Here is a 20,782-nt window from a genome sequence, read left to right as displayed (position 1 = left end):
GCTTCTTCTCAACTTTGATTCGTCTGTGAGTGAGAAGTAATGATGGCAAGCTTTCGCTTTGAGGACTTTGAATATTGTCAAGGCTAAGATTCATAGGAATTGTACGGAAATAAATGCTGCCAAACAGAAAAACCGCCGTCTACAGACCATATCAGTTCACCTTTTTATAAAACAAATACCAACATTTCCGAAATTGAAAACCAAACATCTATGGAAAGAATGAGAATGTATACAGCCTTGGTATTTAGGTGACATTTGTTAAAATGTAGCAGAAGCTGTCGAGTGTGAGCTGATACAGTAACTGTTTGTGTGGAACTAAAGCTGTCCTCGTGACAAGTAATCTCCCTTTTCGTTTCCCTCTGCTGTGTTGTTGATCAGTGCTCTGCTACTGAAAAGATAGCTATGATTATGAGCTGTCAAATACCAATTACCGGTAATTCAAGTCCCCAGTTAGTGGTGGATGAGACAGTCACTCAACTCCAACGCCTTCCTCTTCTCTTCTAATTCACATGACCTTTGATGAATTGTATTTTTTTCATTCATGAAAGTCATGAGGAGGAGATTTTAATGGATGCTGACGTGCTATACAGTGGATCAAAATGACTGATATCACACACTGTTGTCCTGTTCTAACTTCAGACTCTGCGACTAAATATAAGCAATAATAATGTGATGCTTTCAAGACCCCAACCCTGTTATCAGCCAATTACACGACCACTTACATGAAGAATTATAACTTATCCATCCATTTTCTTCCACTTATCCGGGGCCGGGTCGCGGGGGCAGCAGCCCAAGCAGAGAAGCTCAAACCAGTCCAGAACACCCAGGTGCTCCCAGGCCAGCCGAGAGATCTAATCTCTCCAGCGTGTCCTGGGTCTAACCCGGGGCCTCCTCCCCATGGGACATGCCCAGAACACCTCACCCAGGAGGCATCCTTGTCAGATGCCCAAACTGCCTCAACTGGCTCCTTTCGATGTGGAGGAGCAGCGGCTCTACTCTGAGCCCCTCCCGAATGGCCGAACTTCTCACCCTAGCTCTAAGGGAGAGGCCAGCCACCCTTCGGAGGAAGCTCATTTCCGCTGCTTGTATCCGCGATCTCGTTTTTTCCGTCACTACCCACAGCTTGTGACCATTGTTGAGGGTAGGGGCGTAGATCGACCGGGAAATTGAGAGCTTCGCTATTACACTCAGCTCTCTCTTCACCACAACACACTGGTACAGCATCGCATCACTGCGGCCACCGCACCAATCCGTCTCTCGATCTCCTGCTCCCTTTTCCCGACATCTTAAACAAGACGCTGTGATACTTAAACTCCTCCACTAGGGGCAGGAACTCGTCCCTGACCCAGAGTGGGCACTCCACCTTTTTCAAGATGAGGACCATGGCCTCAGATTTATAACTAAACTCACCTTTATTAGTCTAAAGCCCATCTTTGGTGTCTCACATAGGTGTACTGGCTCACCTTGTCACCGCTGCCTTCCTCTCCATCGTTCGCCTCTTACTCCTCCTTCGTCTAAAAATGTATTTTCCATTGTAACCGAAGCTCTTATATAAAATTCCAATAATGCCATGAGCAATGCTGAGTGAGGAAACTGTGATTAAACCTTCATTGCATGAATCTTTCATTTTCCATCTCTCGTTAGCAGCACAGTTACAGTATATTTGTGACGATATTGGCAGCCTACAGCTCAGTTTATGCTTGATCACTCAACGCTTTCGACAGCTGTCTCTCGACAAAGAAGGTATGTTGCACATCCACCTACATTCATACCCGAGTGACAAAAGCTGGAGGATAGAGATATGATTAAGCGAAGTGATCGCACATTTAACACCACGTACCTGGGGGCTCTGCCAAGACAGATGTTGTTTCGCTCGTGAATGAGCACAGAAAAGAAACGGAAACGAAATAGGCAATTTTATATTATATGAATCAGTGATGTAGAAGAATACTTATTTCAAGACTCCAGACCTGTTATGGACGGAAGTCTATAAATTAGTGCCTTGTTCGGTAAAGTGCTACTTTTGTTTCTGAACTACTCAGTGGGGGAAAGAAGTCTTCAGCTAAAGTTTGAAGTATGGAGTCTATGAAAAAGTGAAAAGTACTTCGAGTCAGTTTTATTCAGTTTGGATAGAGGCCTTTCTTCTTAGTCCTTTGATAATAAGAGAACTGAAAGTGAAAATATTCAGTTGTTTTAAACTATAACAGTGAGAAATAAGCAGGGGGACACAAAAAACATTTGTAAATCATACACTGAAAATCAGGGTTGGGCAACTCCAGGCTTCGAGGGCCGGTGTCCTGCAGGTTTAAGATCTCACCCTGGGTCAACACACCTGAATCAAATGATTAGTTCATTACCAGGCCTCTGGAGAACTTCAAGACATGTTGAGGAGGCAATTTAGCCATTTAAATCAGCTGTGTTGGATCAAGGACACATCTAAAACCTGCAGGACACCGGCCTGGTGTTGGACACCCCTGCTGTAAATAAAAGATGGATGTAGCTACTTTAACACCACCCACTGGTTTTCAAACTCAAAGTTTAAATATAAACTGTAGCATTTTGGACACCACAGTGTTGATTTCTTGATATCAGGAGGAGAGGGTAAAGTGTTGTTATCAGCTAATACTAAGATTAGTTTGCAGGTTCCATCCACAGACTGATTCCACATACGACACATGGACACCTGTTAATTAGCGCCAAGTAACATATAAAGAAACATAAAATACTAGAATTTCTCTCACAAAACTGAAGCACTTGCTGCTACTATTATTAACCACACAGTGAGCCACATTATTAGACACATAATTCCTTTAAAAATGCAAAGTGACTCGAATTAGGTGAAACTTAACAAACAGCTAGAGGCTATATCTGCCTCAATCACCATCAGCCTCTCAGTCTAAGGAGCCGTGACCTAAAAATAATTTTAAAGCCTTCTTGGCTCCTGGGACCAAAGCTGTCCTTTTATACAAAGATGTCAATGTGATTATTTCATCTGTAAAGCTGATTCTATAGGGATTTACCTCCTTTAGAAGCAGCCATGAATGAAAATGCACTTTTTGGCATTTGCTTCATTTTTCATCCCTCAAGGTTTTTGCTTGGTAAAAGTAGTAATCTGGATTTTCTGCAAAATTACAGCAAATGGTACAGCTTGGGAGGAAAATAACCTCTACTGATTGTTACCTTGGTCAACCATAAATATATCCCCTGCTGCCAACAATTTGTGATTTAGTCAAAAAGGGAAAAATACAGCTATGGATTCATAATGTACCGCTGATATGTTTAAAGTCATTCTCCATGCAGCAGCCTGAGCTTTTCAAATGCATCCATTCTTTCACTTTTATCAGCTGACAGCTGCTGGCAATCAACCAGATAAAAGCTGACATAGCTGACATCATGACAGGCTGACAGAAAACTCCAAAACAAAACAGCTGTGGTTCATTGCCTTCTATAAGCATGTGATTTGGATGTTAATGTGGATGACTGAGCACCCCATCAGCATATTCCTCACGTTCTTCCTGCATGCCTGTCTACATGGGGAAGCTCCACATAAACAGGCAAATGCCACAAGCCTCTAAATGTCAATTAACTGTGATTCATCTCCCTGGTGCTTTGAGAGAGACGCAGAATGTGGCTGTTAACCTAAACACCTTCCCTTTTTGACTTTCTGTTTGTGTTTAGCTGTTGCTCCAATCCACAGTGACTTCCAGTAGGAATAACCTGCAAACTGTGGGATCACTGGGGTTGCAAGCTGGAGAGGATTAAAAAGATAAGAATTATTGTGGTTTCCTTGATAGCGGGACAAACATTTGTACGTTATGCTTCCAGAAAACAATACAATTAGGCATAAGCAATGATGACACTTGATTTCACAGGGCTGAGTGTTTTCTGTAAATAACTTACTTTAGCAACCTTTAAAGTTTGTGTTTCAATAAAGCTGAAGAAAAACAAAATATATACATACTTGGACTGTTCATTGAGAGCTTTCCCCAGTTTTAGGCGATAGAAGAGCAGGCTCCTGATCTTGCTTTTATTTAATAAAAATTCTATTTGATTTTATTAAAAAAATCAAAACTTCTCGTTCCTGGCTATTAGCTGAGGTCTTTTGAACCTCACCCATCTGCATCTTTAAAGATTTAAAGACTGTCGGAGATGCAGTGGCCTAGAAGTTGGGGTGAGTGTGGCATGGCCCAAAACGCCCTCGGCAGCTGAGAACCTACTTCATGTCCCGATGGGCCTGACATTTGCTGCATGGCACTCCCCTGCTCTCATTCCCCACATTTCCCATCTGCAGTACTTGCATTCAACATGTTAATTACAACTATTCAATAAAGGCAGTTACTGATTGCAATGTCTCTATGCACCAGAACTACTAAAAGCAAATAACAGAAAACAACTCAAGTAGAATTTAGACTTTTTTTCTTCTTTTTTGGAGAGTTAAAGCCTAAAGCTTCACCCAATATCCAAGTATGCAATTACACCTTTTTATTACTTTTTCTTCTTCTTTTTCATTTGGGTTTCTTCCTTTAGGAGTCAAAACATTAGATCATCTGCCTCCGCCTTTATCACCCCAGCTTTCTGCATGTATTCCTTCACTGTTTCCATAAACCTCTGAGGTCTTTCCCTTTTCCTCTTGTCTTTCAGCTGCATATTCAACATTCTTTGTCCAGTGTATCCGCTGAGACTTGTTAGACACTTCTCTGCACATGTCCAAGCCATCTCAGCCTCGCCTCTCTAACTTTGTCTCCAAGCCGCTCATACAAACGTGCTCAAACAAACAGACAGACACAAATAGCTTAACATCTTCAACTGGGCCACCTCCAGCTCCACCTCCTCTCTTTTTTTAGTGCCAGTGTTTCCAAGCCACATATCATAGCAGGCCTCATTTTGGAAACCTTCCCTTCCTCTCTTTATGCTATCCTTGCTGCTGTCCCACCACTGACACTAATGTCCACCCACTCCCCCCTGCCTCTGCCATCCTCTCCTGTGTGCCGTCCGTTGCTTATGATGGTTGACCACAGGTCTTTAAACTCATCTATCGTCACTACCTCTGCTCCTTGCAGCCTCACTGTTACCCATCTCCCCTATTCTGTCTTGCTTCTGCTGACTTTCATTCCTCTTCACTCCAGAGCACACCTCCACCTCTCTGCACTCACAGTACATATCACAGTGTTGTCTGCCTTACTACTTACCATGAACCAGGAAGCTGCTGTGGAAACTATTTTTTTACCTTTCACTCTCACCTAGTGTTTGATAGTCACGTCTCGGTTCCTTTTGCTATCACTACATTTCCACAGATACGATATTCATTGTGATAGAACTGATAGAACCAGTATTTAGTGTTTTCTTAACAAAATATACCCACTTTTTTAATCTTTTGAGACTGATTTCATGTTTGACAACAACTTTTGTGAGCTTTCATTTTTTTTTCATGCAAGTCTTCTGTAGCTTAAATGATATTTTTCCACACGATGTATTATATTTGCACACTCTGACAAACTAAATGTCAGTGTTTAAAACGTAGCCTATACACTACAGCAAAGTTGCAGCTTGTTTTGAGGTTAACCATCCAAGCTGATACTTGTTTGCTGCAGCTGAGATCACGCTGGTCTGTATGTACGGTCAGAATGAAAACTTTCTCACCCTCTCACTCGTCTCATCTCAGGGAGCCAGTAGGCTCGGTCTCCATGGGGTCTCCATCTGACTCTGAGGAAATGAATCATCTGTGGTGTCATCTCATGCTCTCTGCTCCCTTATTTTACTTTTCAAAGATTCAAAGATTTAGCTTTTTCTCCTCGTCTCGCTTTTTGACCATTTTTAAAACTTCCCCTCTCTCCAGTTTTCTTTATTTCCTCCTCCAGTCTACTCCTCCACCTCTCTCAGCTTCAGACATTCCTTTAGTCACTTTTATGAGTCGCTTTTCCTCGTTTATTCCGTAATATTTATTCCCCTAAATAAATGTTTCTACCATCCTTCTCAAAGCTCCTTTCATATTCTTCCTGACATCTTTTTCTTTCACTGTTTAGCTCTTTTAACCTCAATACACCTCATTTTCCTTCACCATCATCCCCTCTTCCTCTCTTTTCTCCCTGTTTCTGTTTATTATATTTTTCCCCGTGCGTCACAGAAGAGATTTCATTGACCACTATGAATAACCCAAACATTTATGTGGTTCATGGCTTTGGTGAGACCATCTGGTGTGTCTGTGTATTTCTGCATTTCGGTTTCTTTATGAATAGTGGGAGTTGTGTGTTGATGTGTTTAATTAGGTGAAATTAATCCGCGTTTTTGTTTATGAGAAAAGAAAAAAGCAAATGTGAACAAAAATGTCATCGAAAGAGAAGCAAATGGGGAAAACAGATTCAAACTCTGCTGTTTTCATTGTTGTTGGGTTGTGTAAAAACTTAATTTATTTTATTTGCATGTCTATATGTGTGTGTGTCTGTGTGTGTGAGTGTGTTGGACCCACAGTAGGAATGGATAAATGGTTTGACAGCCCGTTGTCTCCCTTGGGGTAAAAAGTGTGCTTCAGTGACTCAGTCAGTCTTATCTGCACTCACATTACAGTGAGATGCTGTGATTTATGCGCACACTCTGACGTACAGCGATCACACATGCACACATCAGTCCTGCGCCGTAAAGCATGCATATGACTTCACACACAAAATCCACTCCCGCACACATGGTTGGACATGCGGATGCGCGTATGCTGTAAATCCAAAACAACCCAAGACCCCCTGCAGCACACAACCTTCACACTTCTTTTGTTAGTGTGACTGCGTTTTACAGCTGATTTTCGGGCTAAATCCCGGCCAGCCCATTCACCTCCGTGGTGCAGAATGTAACATATTGTCCTAATCAATCCCTCACGCACTAAGAGGCTTTTTCCAAACACACCCGGGGCTAGCTAGTGGTTATAGCTAGCGGTTAGTGAGTGCTTATCCCCTTTTTCTTGTGGTGAGAGTAAGAGGCCGGATCCCCACAAGAATTTTATCTTTACAGGCACAGAAGCTGGCTGAGAGGGCAGAGACTAAGGGGAGGTAGAAAAGAAAGGCCTTGGTAGGATTTGATCCCGGGTCAGCAGGGGGTCTGGAGCTTGAATGAGTGAAAGCAGCAGGTCAAGTAAAAAAAAAGAAAAAGAAAGAGAAAAGCTTCATTAAGTTACTCCAAATGAGTGTTTGACGGCTCAATGTGAAAAACAACATTTTGACTGCAAAGCATGAACATTTGGACACGCTTAAAATGTCACTCCCAGTCTCATATGATTGTTTATGGATGTTGCCAAACACTTTGAGCTGCTGGATTTGGCCCAGATTGTATTAAGAAAGGATTACAAGTTCTCTGATCCTTTGTCTTTTCATTTTTCTTTCTTATTCTGGTTGAGCCATTTTCTGTCTTTCTCCCTCTGTTGGCTACAAGAATTGCAAGTTCATTAAAGTCCTTCAATTTTAAGAAATTTATACAGCAAGTGAATATTTTCTCACTAGGGGGGAAACAATACAACAAAGAGCCTACATGCAGTTTAAAGCAATGTTCTGAGGAGCACTTTTTTAAACCTGCTGTTTTGCAGAATGTGTCTAGCCCAGGGTTTCCTGCACTTCTGTTGCAAGCCTGAAATGCATTTTCTGCAACATCAGTTCTGTTTGGCAGATCAATCTGAAATTCAGTGGACGTCCGGCTCTCCTGTGGAGAGTATTTGAACAAAGAAACCTGATACATGGGTAGGAACACCAATTCTTGTTGGCAAGAAAATAGGGTATCACAGCAGCACAGTGACATTTTGTTACAAATTGATAAAAAGGGATAAAGTATAGGTTTGAAAGGAGGTCTGGCAGCTGCATAGAGCTGAGTCAGTCAATTGCAGAATGACGGATGAATGTTAAAAAACTAATTCCTCTTGTCCAGTTTAAACTCTGTGTTCTGACACAGCCTGCGGGTCAACAGGTGGCACACAGTGTTGAGGCATTGCTTGGCTGTTAGCATATGTGTTTGATCTCTGTTTAAGTTTGATCGGAGAGGGCGGCTCTCCCGGCTTGTTTTCATTAAACCTGTGCTGGCCTTGTTGACCTTCTCTGTTCTCTCAACACTTTTCACTTCAGCTTGAAAGGAAAAGTTACAGGTGCCTTCCTTTGAACTGCAAACAGATGAAAGGCAAAGTAACCAACCGTGTTCCTAGAGGCTCGCCCCCTAGCGATGTCTCCTGGTAGACAAGCTTTACTGTAATGAGGAGGACCCAGGTGAAGGAAGCCTCTGCCTGAGGCTTTTTTTACCAAAGACTAATGATTCTGAATTTTTATTTCTTTCTCTTTAATGAGCTTGTCTCTTTTCTCTCATGGTCTCCTGTTCGTTTAATCCTCTTTCTCGCTCTGTTTTGAGTATAGTTCTCTAAATTATCTATAATGAATGAAGGAGGTTGATCCTTCACAATCATGGCAAACAAAACGTGGGAGGGGAAAATATCAGTCACAGCAAGTGCATTTAATTAAAAGCCCACTGAGAATTCTTTCCTCTCGGATTCTTACCTCTTTTAGTCCCTGTTTGTTCAACTTCCTCTTTTAATTTTATTACAAAGAAATATGATGATATGAATGATTGCATAATCTCTCTTCTCCTTTCTCTTTCTTCTGCTTTCAGAAATTGGGGCTCCAAAAGTGCAAGTTGCAGAGGAGCTGGAGGCGTATCCCACAGAGTCTGTTGAGCTCAGCTGCCTATTTAACGATGGAGGCGGTCTGACCAAGCTCACACAGGTTAGCAGATGAAAGACAACATTGTTAATAATTCCAGAAGTGCTGAGATTCAGAGCTTAAAAGTAAGGCGTGCACTGTAGCCTAATGGACACGCTTATTTAGGGGTCAAATGGCCAGTCTCTCCTCCATGATCTGTTCATTCAACCGGTAAAGTAAAGACATGCCAATAAGGAAACTCATGGTAAAAGTTTCCAAGAAATTGAACAGTTTAAACATAAATAGATACAAAAAGTTATCTAGACTGTCTCCGGTAGGAAGACTCCAGTGGCAAAACAAGAAAGACGATAAAAGGAGGAAATAGTTTCTAAGAGAAGATAAGTAAGGGTAATTGTCGCATGGCATCTGATGTCAAATTGTTATTCTAAACAACCTTTTAAAGAGGAAGGGGCTTCTTGAGCTTAAGGCTGTCTAGCAGTGGTCTCAGAGGATGAGAGGCAATATCTAAACCACATCTCAGGAGAGGAAACAAGGCCAAAGCCATAACAGCATTTCAAAGAGGATGATGAGAAAGAAAAACATTTGTACTGACTTATCCAAGTCTTAGATTTATGGCGAAAAGAGAGGGTTGTGAGGAGGCGAAGAGGAAAAAAGAGTGATAGTGCAGTGTGAGTGCAACAAGGTGGTGGGAATAAAGGATTGAAACGACATTATACAGGTGGATCTGGGTTGGGAATCCCACTACTGCTACCTTGCGACTGAAAACCAGTGCCTTACTGTGTACAACACTGCCACAGTATAATTTTGGTATCATTTAGAGAATCAGTGGCGGTAAGGGAACCGGACATTTTTGTGATGTTGACAGTGTGACATGAAACGAGATGTGAAAAGCTGGAAATGCCCTGACACACAAAATGTCCCTTAATGCGACACGCTGTGATTTAAAAGTTAGGTTTCATGTTGATGATATCCGTGCTGTCAAGCAGCTGGATCTCTTGGATGCAGAGACCAAGCTCCCACCTGGTGTTACTGGTGATTTGCCGTGAAGTGCTGTGATCGGGCACTTGCTCCGGATACAAAGCGCTCTTACCAAGAAGACGTAGCACTTCTCGATACTCCATCCTCACATCTTGGAAATGGATTCACACTGCAGCAAAATAATGACCCAAACACACATCAAAGGTTCGCAAGCACTTAAGACCAAAGACCAAGGAGTCCTCAGCTCCACTGAATCCTTTTAATCTCATTTGAAGACTGAGAGAGCCAAACATTCCTGACACCATGAGAACCATTCGAACAAACGTCAGATCATGCTGAGATAATGTGGGTTATCAGATTTTGCATAAAACTGTGGAGCCGATGCGGCTCGAGAACTGCCGTCAAAAGGGGGGCAAAGCAAATACTGATATAATCTAAAATTTATGTAAATTTTGTAGACATTCACTCAAATCATTTGGCATGAATATTCTTGAGATAAATTGGGAACTAATGCAAAATAGAAGAATGTTTTGGATCCCACTGTACATCCTAAGCTGTCTTATTATTTATAGCTGTGTGCATGTTGTAAAGCATGAATAAATTGATAAGGCTTCCATCCATCTCCATATGATTTTATGCTTGGCAGACATGGAGAAATAAAAACAAGTGCAGGAATGAAGATGTACAGTGAGCCTGCTACTTATACATCCACTAAAGCTGGTGTTGTTCTGTTGTGGTACTAGCAAACAAACTGTGATCAGTGTTGTAACAAAGACCTGCACAAACCGCTGACAGCTAAACATGTAAAACATCATCTTGTTTTAGCTGCTTGAAGCTTTGTTGACACAGAATCAGAATATATAATATAAACGTCCGCAGTAGTCGAATATGTACATTTTCAGCAGCCCGAGTAATGGTTTGCTAATTGAACAAATAAAAATCATCAACGCGACAGAGAGGAGGGGATCAAAGCTTTGTCAAGTTTTCCAGCTGCAGATATGAAGAAACCATTCTTGTGCTATGAGGTTTATATTCCTAATGGACCACAATAATGGACCTCAGCCTCCTGCCAGAGGGGAGTGACTCCAAAAGTTTATATGTGGGGTGGGAGGGGTCAGCAACAATCTTTTTCTGCTCGCCTCAGTGTCCTGCAGGCATACAGGTCTTGTAGAGAAGGCAGATTGCAGCCAATCACCTTCTCACCAAAACTGATGACACGCTGCAGTCAGCCTTTGTCCTTGGCAGTGGCAGCAGCGTACCAGATGGTGATGGAGGAGCAGAAGTACACCATCAATGAACTCAGCTGGTTGAGTTTCTGCTGCAGGAAGTACTTCCTCTGCTGTGCTTTCTTGATGAGGGAGCTGATGTTTGGCTCCCGCATGAAGGCCTGTGAGATTATGGTTGCCAGAAAGGGGAAAGACCTCACAGCGTCCACTAGGCAGTCAATTCAGACCTCATCGATGGCTGATTGGCCCATTTATTAAAGGCATAATGCTTTCTAGATGTCATCCCCGCCTCTTTTTCTCCCCATCATCTTTTCTGACACACTATCCCTCCAACAAAGGCACAAAATTCCCCAAAAATTAATCTTACAAAAATGTTTGGCATAGCATTGCAGAGCACAGACTGGGATTTTCTGTACTTGAAATAAGAAAACAGTGCACATTTTTAGAAACTCTCTTGTTAAAGGCACTCACTGCGTTGCTCTTATTTGTAAACACAAAAATAGTTGTTGTTGTGTTGAGAATGAAAGGTTGGAGCTTATGAGAGAAATTCAAATGTTACCTAGTTCCTGATCTGACGCACACAGACACAAACAGGTTTTTTTTTAATTTATCTTATTTTAGTCATTGTTGTTTCTATTATTGGTTCTACTTTACTGTTTGTTTTGTGCCGTTAGTTTAAACCAAACTGGGGACAAGGTCTGCAAATGAGCTGTGTGGGTTAGATTTCACTTAAATGTAACAACATTTATAGACACTGTTACTGATAAAAACAAATGCATACATAGATGCACACATAAAGCCAAACTCTGTGTGGAGTTGGTCTGCTGATTAGGCTTTTAGAGGTTTTATTATTGGATGCAGTTGGCAACAAAGAGCACCGTTACTTTCAGCCTTTCAAAAATGAAATGATCGTCATGTAGAAACAATTAATTCACCACATATGTAAGTTTTTTTCTAATTAGAATTCACATTTAAACTAGAAATGTACATTTTTAAATGATATTTTGGCAGTTTGCATCCATCTCAGAAAGATGGAAGCAGCTATTCAAGTTCCAACAAACACTAAGCCGTCATATGTTCATCGCCAGTTTGCCACTCCGCAGAAAACAGGCAAGGTTACTGATATACTTGTGAGCTGAAAAAGATTCAACATGTTAAAACTGATACTTTGGAGCTGATGGAAAGTTAACAGTGTCTGTTTTCCCTGCTAGCAGTCTATCTTTGAACACATCCTCGACCACTGTGTCTACTCAGCATGAGATTGTAAATAAATCACCAACAATCTCAGCCCGAACAATGCTGTCTCTTTCTATTATGCAGTTACTTCCCTGCAACAAACTCCTGCAGTTTGTCAGCAGCAATCAGAAGCGTGATGTGGGACTTTAACTAATCAGCGATAAGTAACTTAGGATTACTGGGCGGTGTTAGCTCTTTGCTTTTTTTCAGTCGTAATTTTAGCTCGTTTAATTCCAACTTGGTCTACAGAAGAGAACTGCTCGAGGACACACGGCATAAAATTAGCTCAGATGACTATTTGGATGTCAATTTATCTCATCAAGTCCCAGTTGAGCTTGTATCTGACGCCACCTGAACGGTTCAGATGTCATTTTCAACGCCGAGCAGAATAAGCAAAATGCTACGAGCTGTTTACGAGTTCAATTTGATTCTGTGTGATCTGTCTGAGTTGTGTATGAAATCAATAGGTAATTTGTTCACAAATAAAAACTAAAAATGCAGACGGGCTAAATTGCCCTCTGTGATATTTTCTCTTCAATCAGCAGAGAATCATCCTCTAATTTGCGATGACATCTGGGTTACAATCCATCATCCTTTTCACAACCTTCAACCTCCTCTGCTTGCTCTCTTCCTTCCATCCTACATGTCATACATTTAATAGATGTTTGCTAAATGTGTATTGATGAACTTTATTCCCTCTGCTCCCTGGTGTACCACTTTAGCGAGCAGTTTGTTATTGGCTGTCACTTTGAAAATTGCAGAGAAAAATAAAATCAATTTGGTTTACCATCACAGCGTTCTCCCTCGTGGAAATGTCTCTCACAGGCCAGATATCGATATCTTTCGCATATTAGAAATCTCTAAGATGATCCTTTTTTTAAAAATTGTGTTTGTTAAAAAAAGCAGCGGGGTCTTTGAGCGAGCGCCTGCAAGTCTAACAGACATTTAATTTAATCTTGCAGAAGATTCTCGGCTTCTCACTCAGACAACTTTAATTGTACTCAACATTTTGCTGCTATAAGCCAAATGATTTCATGTTACAGGGACAGCAGTTTGCAATATGTATTCAGAGAAATGTCAAAAATGTTGGCATTCATAAATATTCATGCATGCCTTCTGGTTTACAAACAAACTGTCAGTGTATTAAGGGAAGACGCCGAACAATAGGAAGTTGGTAATTGTTGTCTGAACTGCTGATTTTTTTCACTACTTACCGACATGGTCAACAGTTGGACCTGTGGCTGCAAACACAGCTCAGTGAGGCTGTTTTAAAACTCTTAAAACCCAAAGTGCTACAGTTTAAAAAAAAAAACCACACACATAATAGACTTTTCTTAGTCTGCCAAAGACCTGATGAACATAATTTTAGATTCGGCGTGAATCTAATTAAGTGTAATAAATTCTATTAAAATAACACAAAAGACGATTCTTTAAAAATGATTACTGGTATCCCAGCTTCAAAGTAATCAGTTACTGTAGGAACAAAAGGAACTTCCAGTATTCAATTTGGCTAACTATAATGGGGACAATTTACTGCTCATGTTGAACACTACAGCATACGTTAATCCGTGGCAACATTATTAATCTCCTGGTTATAGCCCTCCAGTGTCAGTATTTAAAGACCTCCTCATTAGATGATTGAAAGAGCTGCTGACTGCTTAAGAACCTTGTTAGGATGATGTGAGTCAAAAGTTAGTCTGCTGCACGAATTTATCTTCTTTAATGAGCTATATTTGTGTACCATAAAAATAAAAGCAATGAAAAGAATAATCGGGCAAACTTTAACTGCTGCCCTTTATAAATTCTTGATTCTTATCAGGTGTCCTGGATATGGGAACCCTCCGATGGACACAGGGACAACATTGCTGTGTACCACCCGGTGTATGGACAGAGTTTCCCTAATGTGGCCTTCAAGGACCGGGTTGTGTTCCTTCACAACAGTCTGGAGAACCCATCCATCAGGATTTCTAACCTGAGAATGTCCGATGCCGGTCGCTATACCTGCGAGTACGCCACCTATCCTACTGGAAATGAACAAGGGACAACCACCCTCATCATGCTTTGTAAGTGCCCACACAAGATTGCATAAAATCGTTTTCTCCCTCTGCAGGCATTTATACGTTTCAGACACAGCTAAATACGAAGGGTTAAAGCGCATTAAGGTCAGCACTATTTACACTTTTCTGCAAAGGAGAGCTGCGCATAAAAAAAGCTTTCAAAAGATGTTCTGCTACATCAGCCTTGACAAGTGCCTTCCCAGCCATCTGCTTATCACAGCTTTCTGAAAAAAAAAACAAGTTCCCACTGGATCCAGAGTCTAAGAAGAAGCAATTTAAAGCAGCTGACGAGTATTCTCAGGGGTAGATGCTGGTTACACATGGACTGAAAAACAAGAGTGACCGCCTAAAAAGATTCTGTGGCTCCACAGATAATGGCCTTTATGTGTACAAACACTGTTAATTTCTGAGAAGTGGTTAATCAGAGTTGATCAGTACGAAGTCTGCAAGATCCAATAAATTAGAGTTGTTTATTCTAAGGCTCAGTTTGACACTTGAGTATGTGCAGTACTTTTTATGTTGTGCTTGTATTTATTTAAACAAAGTTTTGTAGTAAGTTAGCACTTTGGCTGCTGATGATTGCTGATATGTTGTTATTTTGTTATGTAAATTGAGAAAACAAGTAGTTGATTTTTATAATCATACTTCTGATGATCTGGACTTTTCTCAAGAAATGGACAAGATTACTTTGATCTTTGATTGTTAATGCCAGGTTTAATTACTTAAAAACATGTGTAATGTTATTATTACATGATTGTTAAGCTGTAATTAGCCAGTTTCAGTCTCTTCTTGTGTAAACTTTCTAATATGGAGGCATATGTGCCAAAGCTGTGCGCGATATGGGACTGTGGCGGGGTTGATATGCTCTGCCAAGATCACTGTTCCTACCTCGGGGCATTTAGAGACATATGCTGAGAGTATAGTTCTTTTTTTTAACTTTCTCATTGAAAATCACAGTTTAGTTAATAATAAGTCACACGTTTTTGTTCACTTTTATACTGAATTTTTTCTTGTACATATGCTATATTTTTAAGTAGTTTAACAATGATACAGCTTTATGTAATTTTGCCTCTGTGTCTACACCGTCACACTGGCTATTAAATCAAACAATGAAAATGACATTGCACACTTTCAGCTTTAATTCAAGGCATTCAACCATTGTATAGGATTAAAGCAATTTTTATATATTTTTCCCTGATACTCGGGTATTCAGAGTAACTGAACTGATAAGCAGGTTCATGGCCAGGTAGGAACTGAACAGAGAAAAGATCTGGAGTTTATTTCAAGCTTTGAACTTGTATTTCGTATTTTTTCACTGGAATCTACAACATTAGGTCTTAAGAGATGTCAGTGTAAGCTGAAAAACCTCGATCAGAGAGATAGCAAAAACCACATGCTTTCAAACTGACGCTAAAGCACTAAAAGGTTTCTGTTGAAAATATTATTATCTTTTGAATCACCTTAGTTTATCCAATTACTTTTGAGTCTCTGAAAATGGCAGCCTTTGTATAAAAAATGTATTTAATTTCACTACTCTAAGCACTTCATGCAATTCTCCTTATCAGCGCCTCAAACTGAAGCAGAAAGTCTGCATGTCCCTTGTGAAACATCTTAACTGGTTTAGAATCCAGTCCAACTGGTTTAGAACTTTGCTTGTGAGCAAGCAAAATTACAAAGTGTTACAGAGTCCCTGCAAAAGGAACTTTGTGATGGTGACACAGATGCTGAGAGCAGATACAGCAGAGAAATCCTGCAAAGGGTCTGCTCTGTACAGCTGTTTGTGTTTGTTATGGGGCTGTGTGTGGACATGAGATGTTCAGCTGTTGCTTTTGTTGCTTGGTGCTTTTGTTGGCTTGCTTACTCGACTTTGTCTGGACGATTAGTATTTCAGCATGAAACAAGTTCAAAAGATGCTCTGCCATGATAACTTATCAACAGACTCTGATTCTGTGCATAAACACAACATCAGCATCCTCTGCTATGAAACTCTTAACACCATTGAAAATGCAAAAAGCAGTTTAATTGTTCTATGTTGTGTTTGGCAAAATAATACATTTAGTTATTTATTGAGTCCCTAATGTGATTATTCGAAGACAATGATTAACATAATATCAGCAACCTTGTATTTCAGAAATCAGACTGTTACTTACTTATGTAAGTAAAAGTGGCTGATAGGGCTGCATAATAATCACTGTCTTTGACTTTAATTATAACTTATACGTGTTGTTACATTCAGATCACATTGTGAGCCTCTACAGTGCACTGAATGAAGATAGATAAAGATGTCAGCGCTGCATCCCACTTCGTGTTTGGATCAAATGAATGGAAAAGGAAAATTAAAAAAACAAAACAAAAAACTGTCTTTGGTTAGCATGAGATTTTACAGGGAAATGGAGAGAGAGATTCAGATTCAGAGGACAGACTTAGATCAGCGGTACGAGCTGCAGCAGCGATGATGACACATGCCTCATTGACATAGTTAAGGTACTAACCCTATTGTCACGGTGCATGTTAAAACATGGCCCTTGTTCTGACAGTCAAATATGGCCTATGCATATGCATGTGTGATTACCATAGTTTTTAGATCAGCGTGACTTTAACTCTCTTCACAACACTTCATAATGTCAGTGTCCACTGCAGCTCAACGTTTAATCAGCCTTGAAATCAGAAGAATTTGTGTAAATCCACAGCTTCTGTGAGAATCATCACATTCTTTAGTTTTCCTCATATCAAAGTAAGTTAGTTATATTTGTCTGCACATTCATGGGTGGACAAAAAGCAGAAGCAGAAAACAGCTAATAAAACACACCTTTAATCATGTTATTTTGCCAAGATATCCCCCAAAAAAGGTTTGCTTTGCACCACCTGCGCAACCACTTAGAGCCAAGAATGTGAAACCTGAAGGAATGCTCGCGTTACCTCAGCGTCTTGATTTCTGAAAGTGAGTGGAAGTTTAGTTGCTTCTAACAGGGGACACATCCTGTTTGTAATCGTAGACAGCTGGTGTTATTCATCCACCCACATGTCCTCCCATTTGCACTCCGCTTACAAAGGAATCAGATGCTGCTGTCTTTCTCTTTCAGTTAACGGCACTGAGGAGGCTTCATGCCTGAATGTGAATAACAACAGTTCCCTTGATTGTTTTGTAGTGCCATAAAAATATGGCCTACATCAGAGCTTGTACAATAAAGATCTCATACATTTAGCACTACTGTCATAATGGGAGCAGGAAAAGGGAATGAGCTAAGATGACAGACTTTGAACTGAAACATTACATTTACTAATTAAAACGTCTGTCTGGTAAATTTGCCCATCACTCGTTGATCCTTTTAAGCTACAGCATATCTTGAGTGCTTTTCTTTTGCACAAAGTGTGAGTTTTAGTTGTGCTTAGCAGTCCCGTTTCAAAGAGTTTCTTGAAACTGGACTGGAGTGGCGACACAGTGTAGGCTTCAAATGCTGGCCCCTGATCTGCAACATTAAAACAGCACACAGACTTTATGCAAGGCGCTGTAAAAGGCGACTGTACAATAAACTGCATTACACTACCTCATTATAGAAGCAGTAGCTATAATGGTTCATGGTTTTACACTGCCTTTCGTGTGTTTATGCATTTTACTCAGTTGTTTTATGAGAAAACCTTTGCAAAACAATACAAAATCCGTCCTGGAACCTTCCCTCATAGAAAACAGAGGAGATACAGAACTTGGCTGTCTTGCAGAGAAAACATGGAAAGATATTCTGGCTTACTTGCAGATGGATGTGGGCTAATCCTCCTAAACTACTGCTTCTGCTGGCGCAAAGCAGAGCTAGACTGGGAAATACCTGCTGGAAAGTTCACTGACTCGCCTTTTGTCTGGAGCTGTGGCGTGCCAGGCTCTCTGGGACAGAGTCCATGTAAAATGCACTTGGAAAACAAAGTGCCTCAAAGTCCCTGGAAAACTGTCATATTTTACCTTATGGGATATATAGAATCCATATGAGCCAATTGGATTAGATCTTATTGAATCCGCAGCTACTGCCAGCCAATCATATTACATTTTATTTGATATAGAACCACCAGCACTCCAATTATATCACAACTTATTTAAGTGTGAATACATAATCCTGACAGCCAATTGTATTATAACTTATTGGATGCAGTGGCATAGCCAGCCAATCTTATTACCACTTATTGGGGTGTGAATAAAGAATCACTCAACTGGCAGTGAATTATATCATATTGTCCTGGATGGGGACCATATGAAATGGATGGTAGACAGTTATACTGCATCTTATCAGATGTAGTATAGCCAGTAGGACAGAAATACAATTGCAGGTGAGACGCAAATCTAGTAGTCTGTGAAACTTTGAGGAGGGAGATTCGGTCCAAAGGTTAAAACAATGGACCAGAGACTGGAGGGCCACTGGCCTGAATCCACGAGCAACGGAGTGAAATTGGCAGAAGTTACAGATTTTCAACAGCCAGCAATGATTTAGCGGTGGTGCTGACCTGAATGAATGGAGCTAGCTAAGTTTTTCTTAACTTAGTATCTGAAGACTAGAAATCTCTAGAAAATGTCAACATAATATGTACACCAGACTGCACAAATGCAATAAATAAGCAGTAAAATTGGAGTGATTTGAGTTGACTTTAGTTGCAAGAGTCGTAAATCCAATGATAATATATGATGATGTAACCATCCATGCCCTTTAAGGTTTATTTGTAGTAACAGTTTAGTTTCAGTTTATTTTGAGCACTTGGCAGGTACGCTGTTCCAAAACATCTTGGAGAACTTGCCCCAGTGCTTCTGTGAGTTTAGGCTCACTTAATTGCTTCTGTTATTTCATGTAATCCCAGATTGACTGGATGGATGATGTGGAGATCAGATTTCTGTGGGGGCCATACCATCTGTTGCAAAACTCCTTGATCCATGGTGCTGGTGCATACTGCATTTTAGTGCTGTTTGTATTGAAATGTGGCACTGCTAAGTTACTACTAGGTGATGTTGGGTATATCATTTATTTTTGTATTTTCAGTGTTAAATAAATGCAAAGTCTTTAAGTTGTGAGCTGCAAAATGAGGGCGTTCAATTATAATACTGAATATTGTTTAGCAAACATAACTTTTTTGTTGATTTCCTTTGGGTCTTTAATTAAAGCTATGTTTCTTTTAATATGCTAAATTACATATCACTGTTTCGAAAAACAAGTATTGTGACAGCCACAGCATTATGCTCTCACCCAAGGAACCAAACCTGCCTGTGGGCTTTGGGTTTTTGGCAGAGCTGGTGACTGGAAACATGCTTTCGCTAACAATATCTACATGTTATTAGCTGTTTAATAATATAATCAAATAATGGGCCAAGAGTCCTGCCAGTTTAATCATCTGTTTTTATGATGCTTTTTAATGCAAGCGATCCTAGTTAGCTTAGCCCAGTGTCTTAGTTAGCTATTTGTTTAAAAAAACATTTGAAAAAAGTTGGTGGAATTATAAAAAAGAGAGAAATATCATGACTTGCTACAGTTTTAACTGTTCAGCTCATAGCCGCCTTCTCCTTTATTTATGTGGTAACCACTCATCATTCTTTGTTAATGACATCAACCGTTCCCTTGGCATCTTTCTTTCTCTCCTCGCAGCAAGAGAGAGTAGCAATAAAACCACCAATGTATTTGTTTGTGCCACACAGTACATGTCCTCTGGGTTTGTTCACATCGATTGGTCTTAAGTTTTCTGGCAGAAATCCTGTAAAGACTTGTTATCTATTTCTATAATTTATTAAATGTTGCAGATAAAATACTTCCAGTCTAATACCCTGACTTCTACGCTGCCCTGTATGAATTTTCTCTTCAGAACCTTTTTTTAGTTTATATAGCCAAATTACTCCAATGCAGCATGACATTTTCTGACTTAGGTGTAGTGCTACATTGTTTAACACCTTTTCAAGTTGCTGGTAAGAAACAGAGAGCTGAGTGGAGAAAGAGCCAGGAACAGATACTCATATCTATATTCATATAGATATTAATAGAGCAAGACATAATTAAAAAAAAACAGATATGTAGTTACTGCACATCTAACTAATTTTAACTAAGATTTTCTTAAATAAGAAAATCGAAATAATCTAACAACATACTTATTAGACCAACTGTCATAATTAGAAACAATAAGAAAACACAGATATTTTAGAAATCTCTCAAACAGATCTATAAAACTGAAAACTGTCATTTTATTTATTGGGTAACTAAAAACATAAACAAATTAAACAAATCACTCAAATTAAACTAACTACACAAATACGAGCTGGCACACTGAATAAGCCACGTTTTTCTGCTCGGGAATAAAATATTCTTTAACTAACTTGCAAATACTGGCTATAGAAACATAAAAAATATTTTCTTAATTACTCGTAATGTAACAATTTGGTTTTTAAATATCAAACACAGCACCCTTAATAACTCCAGCAGTCGCTACAATTTCATTTGTAAATTTATTGCAGCTTTATTCTACTTTAACTCTGTAAATCAGATGTCTGTGAGGCACTTCTGTAGCTGAAGTTTTTGTTTTTTTATACAAAAATTAGTATTTGACTTATTATTTCAAGTGACACTAAGCAAATGACTAAATT

The 20,782-nt window shown here is 39.9% G+C and overlaps 1 protein-coding gene across 3 annotated transcripts in view; it reads left to right on the top strand.

Annotated features, from left to right (window-relative positions):
• The window catches only part of pvrl2l (PVR cell adhesion molecule related 2 like), a 325,880-nt gene that overhangs the window by 121,221 nt on the left and 183,877 nt on the right, over window positions 1-20,782 (top strand). For all 3 annotated transcript variants that reach the window (XM_084919672.1, XM_084919671.1, XM_084919670.1), the window contains exons 2-3: window positions 8,632-8,744; window positions 13,941-14,184. In XM_084919672.1, coding sequence (XP_084775798.1) covers window positions 8,632-8,744; window positions 13,941-14,184 — 357 coding nt within the window. The remainder of the gene's footprint in view (window positions 1-8,631; window positions 8,745-13,940; window positions 14,185-20,782) is intronic.

Source organism: Perissodus microlepis, chromosome 22 (genome assembly GCF_051167445.1).
Source record: "Perissodus microlepis isolate ML-2025 ecotype Zambia chromosome 22, ASM5116744v1, whole genome shotgun sequence".
NCBI classification, from domain to species: Eukaryota; Metazoa; Chordata; class Actinopteri; order Cichliformes; family Cichlidae; genus Perissodus; species Perissodus microlepis.
Note: the sequence above shows the minus strand (reverse complement) of the source record. Positions and strands in the feature narration are given on the sequence as shown.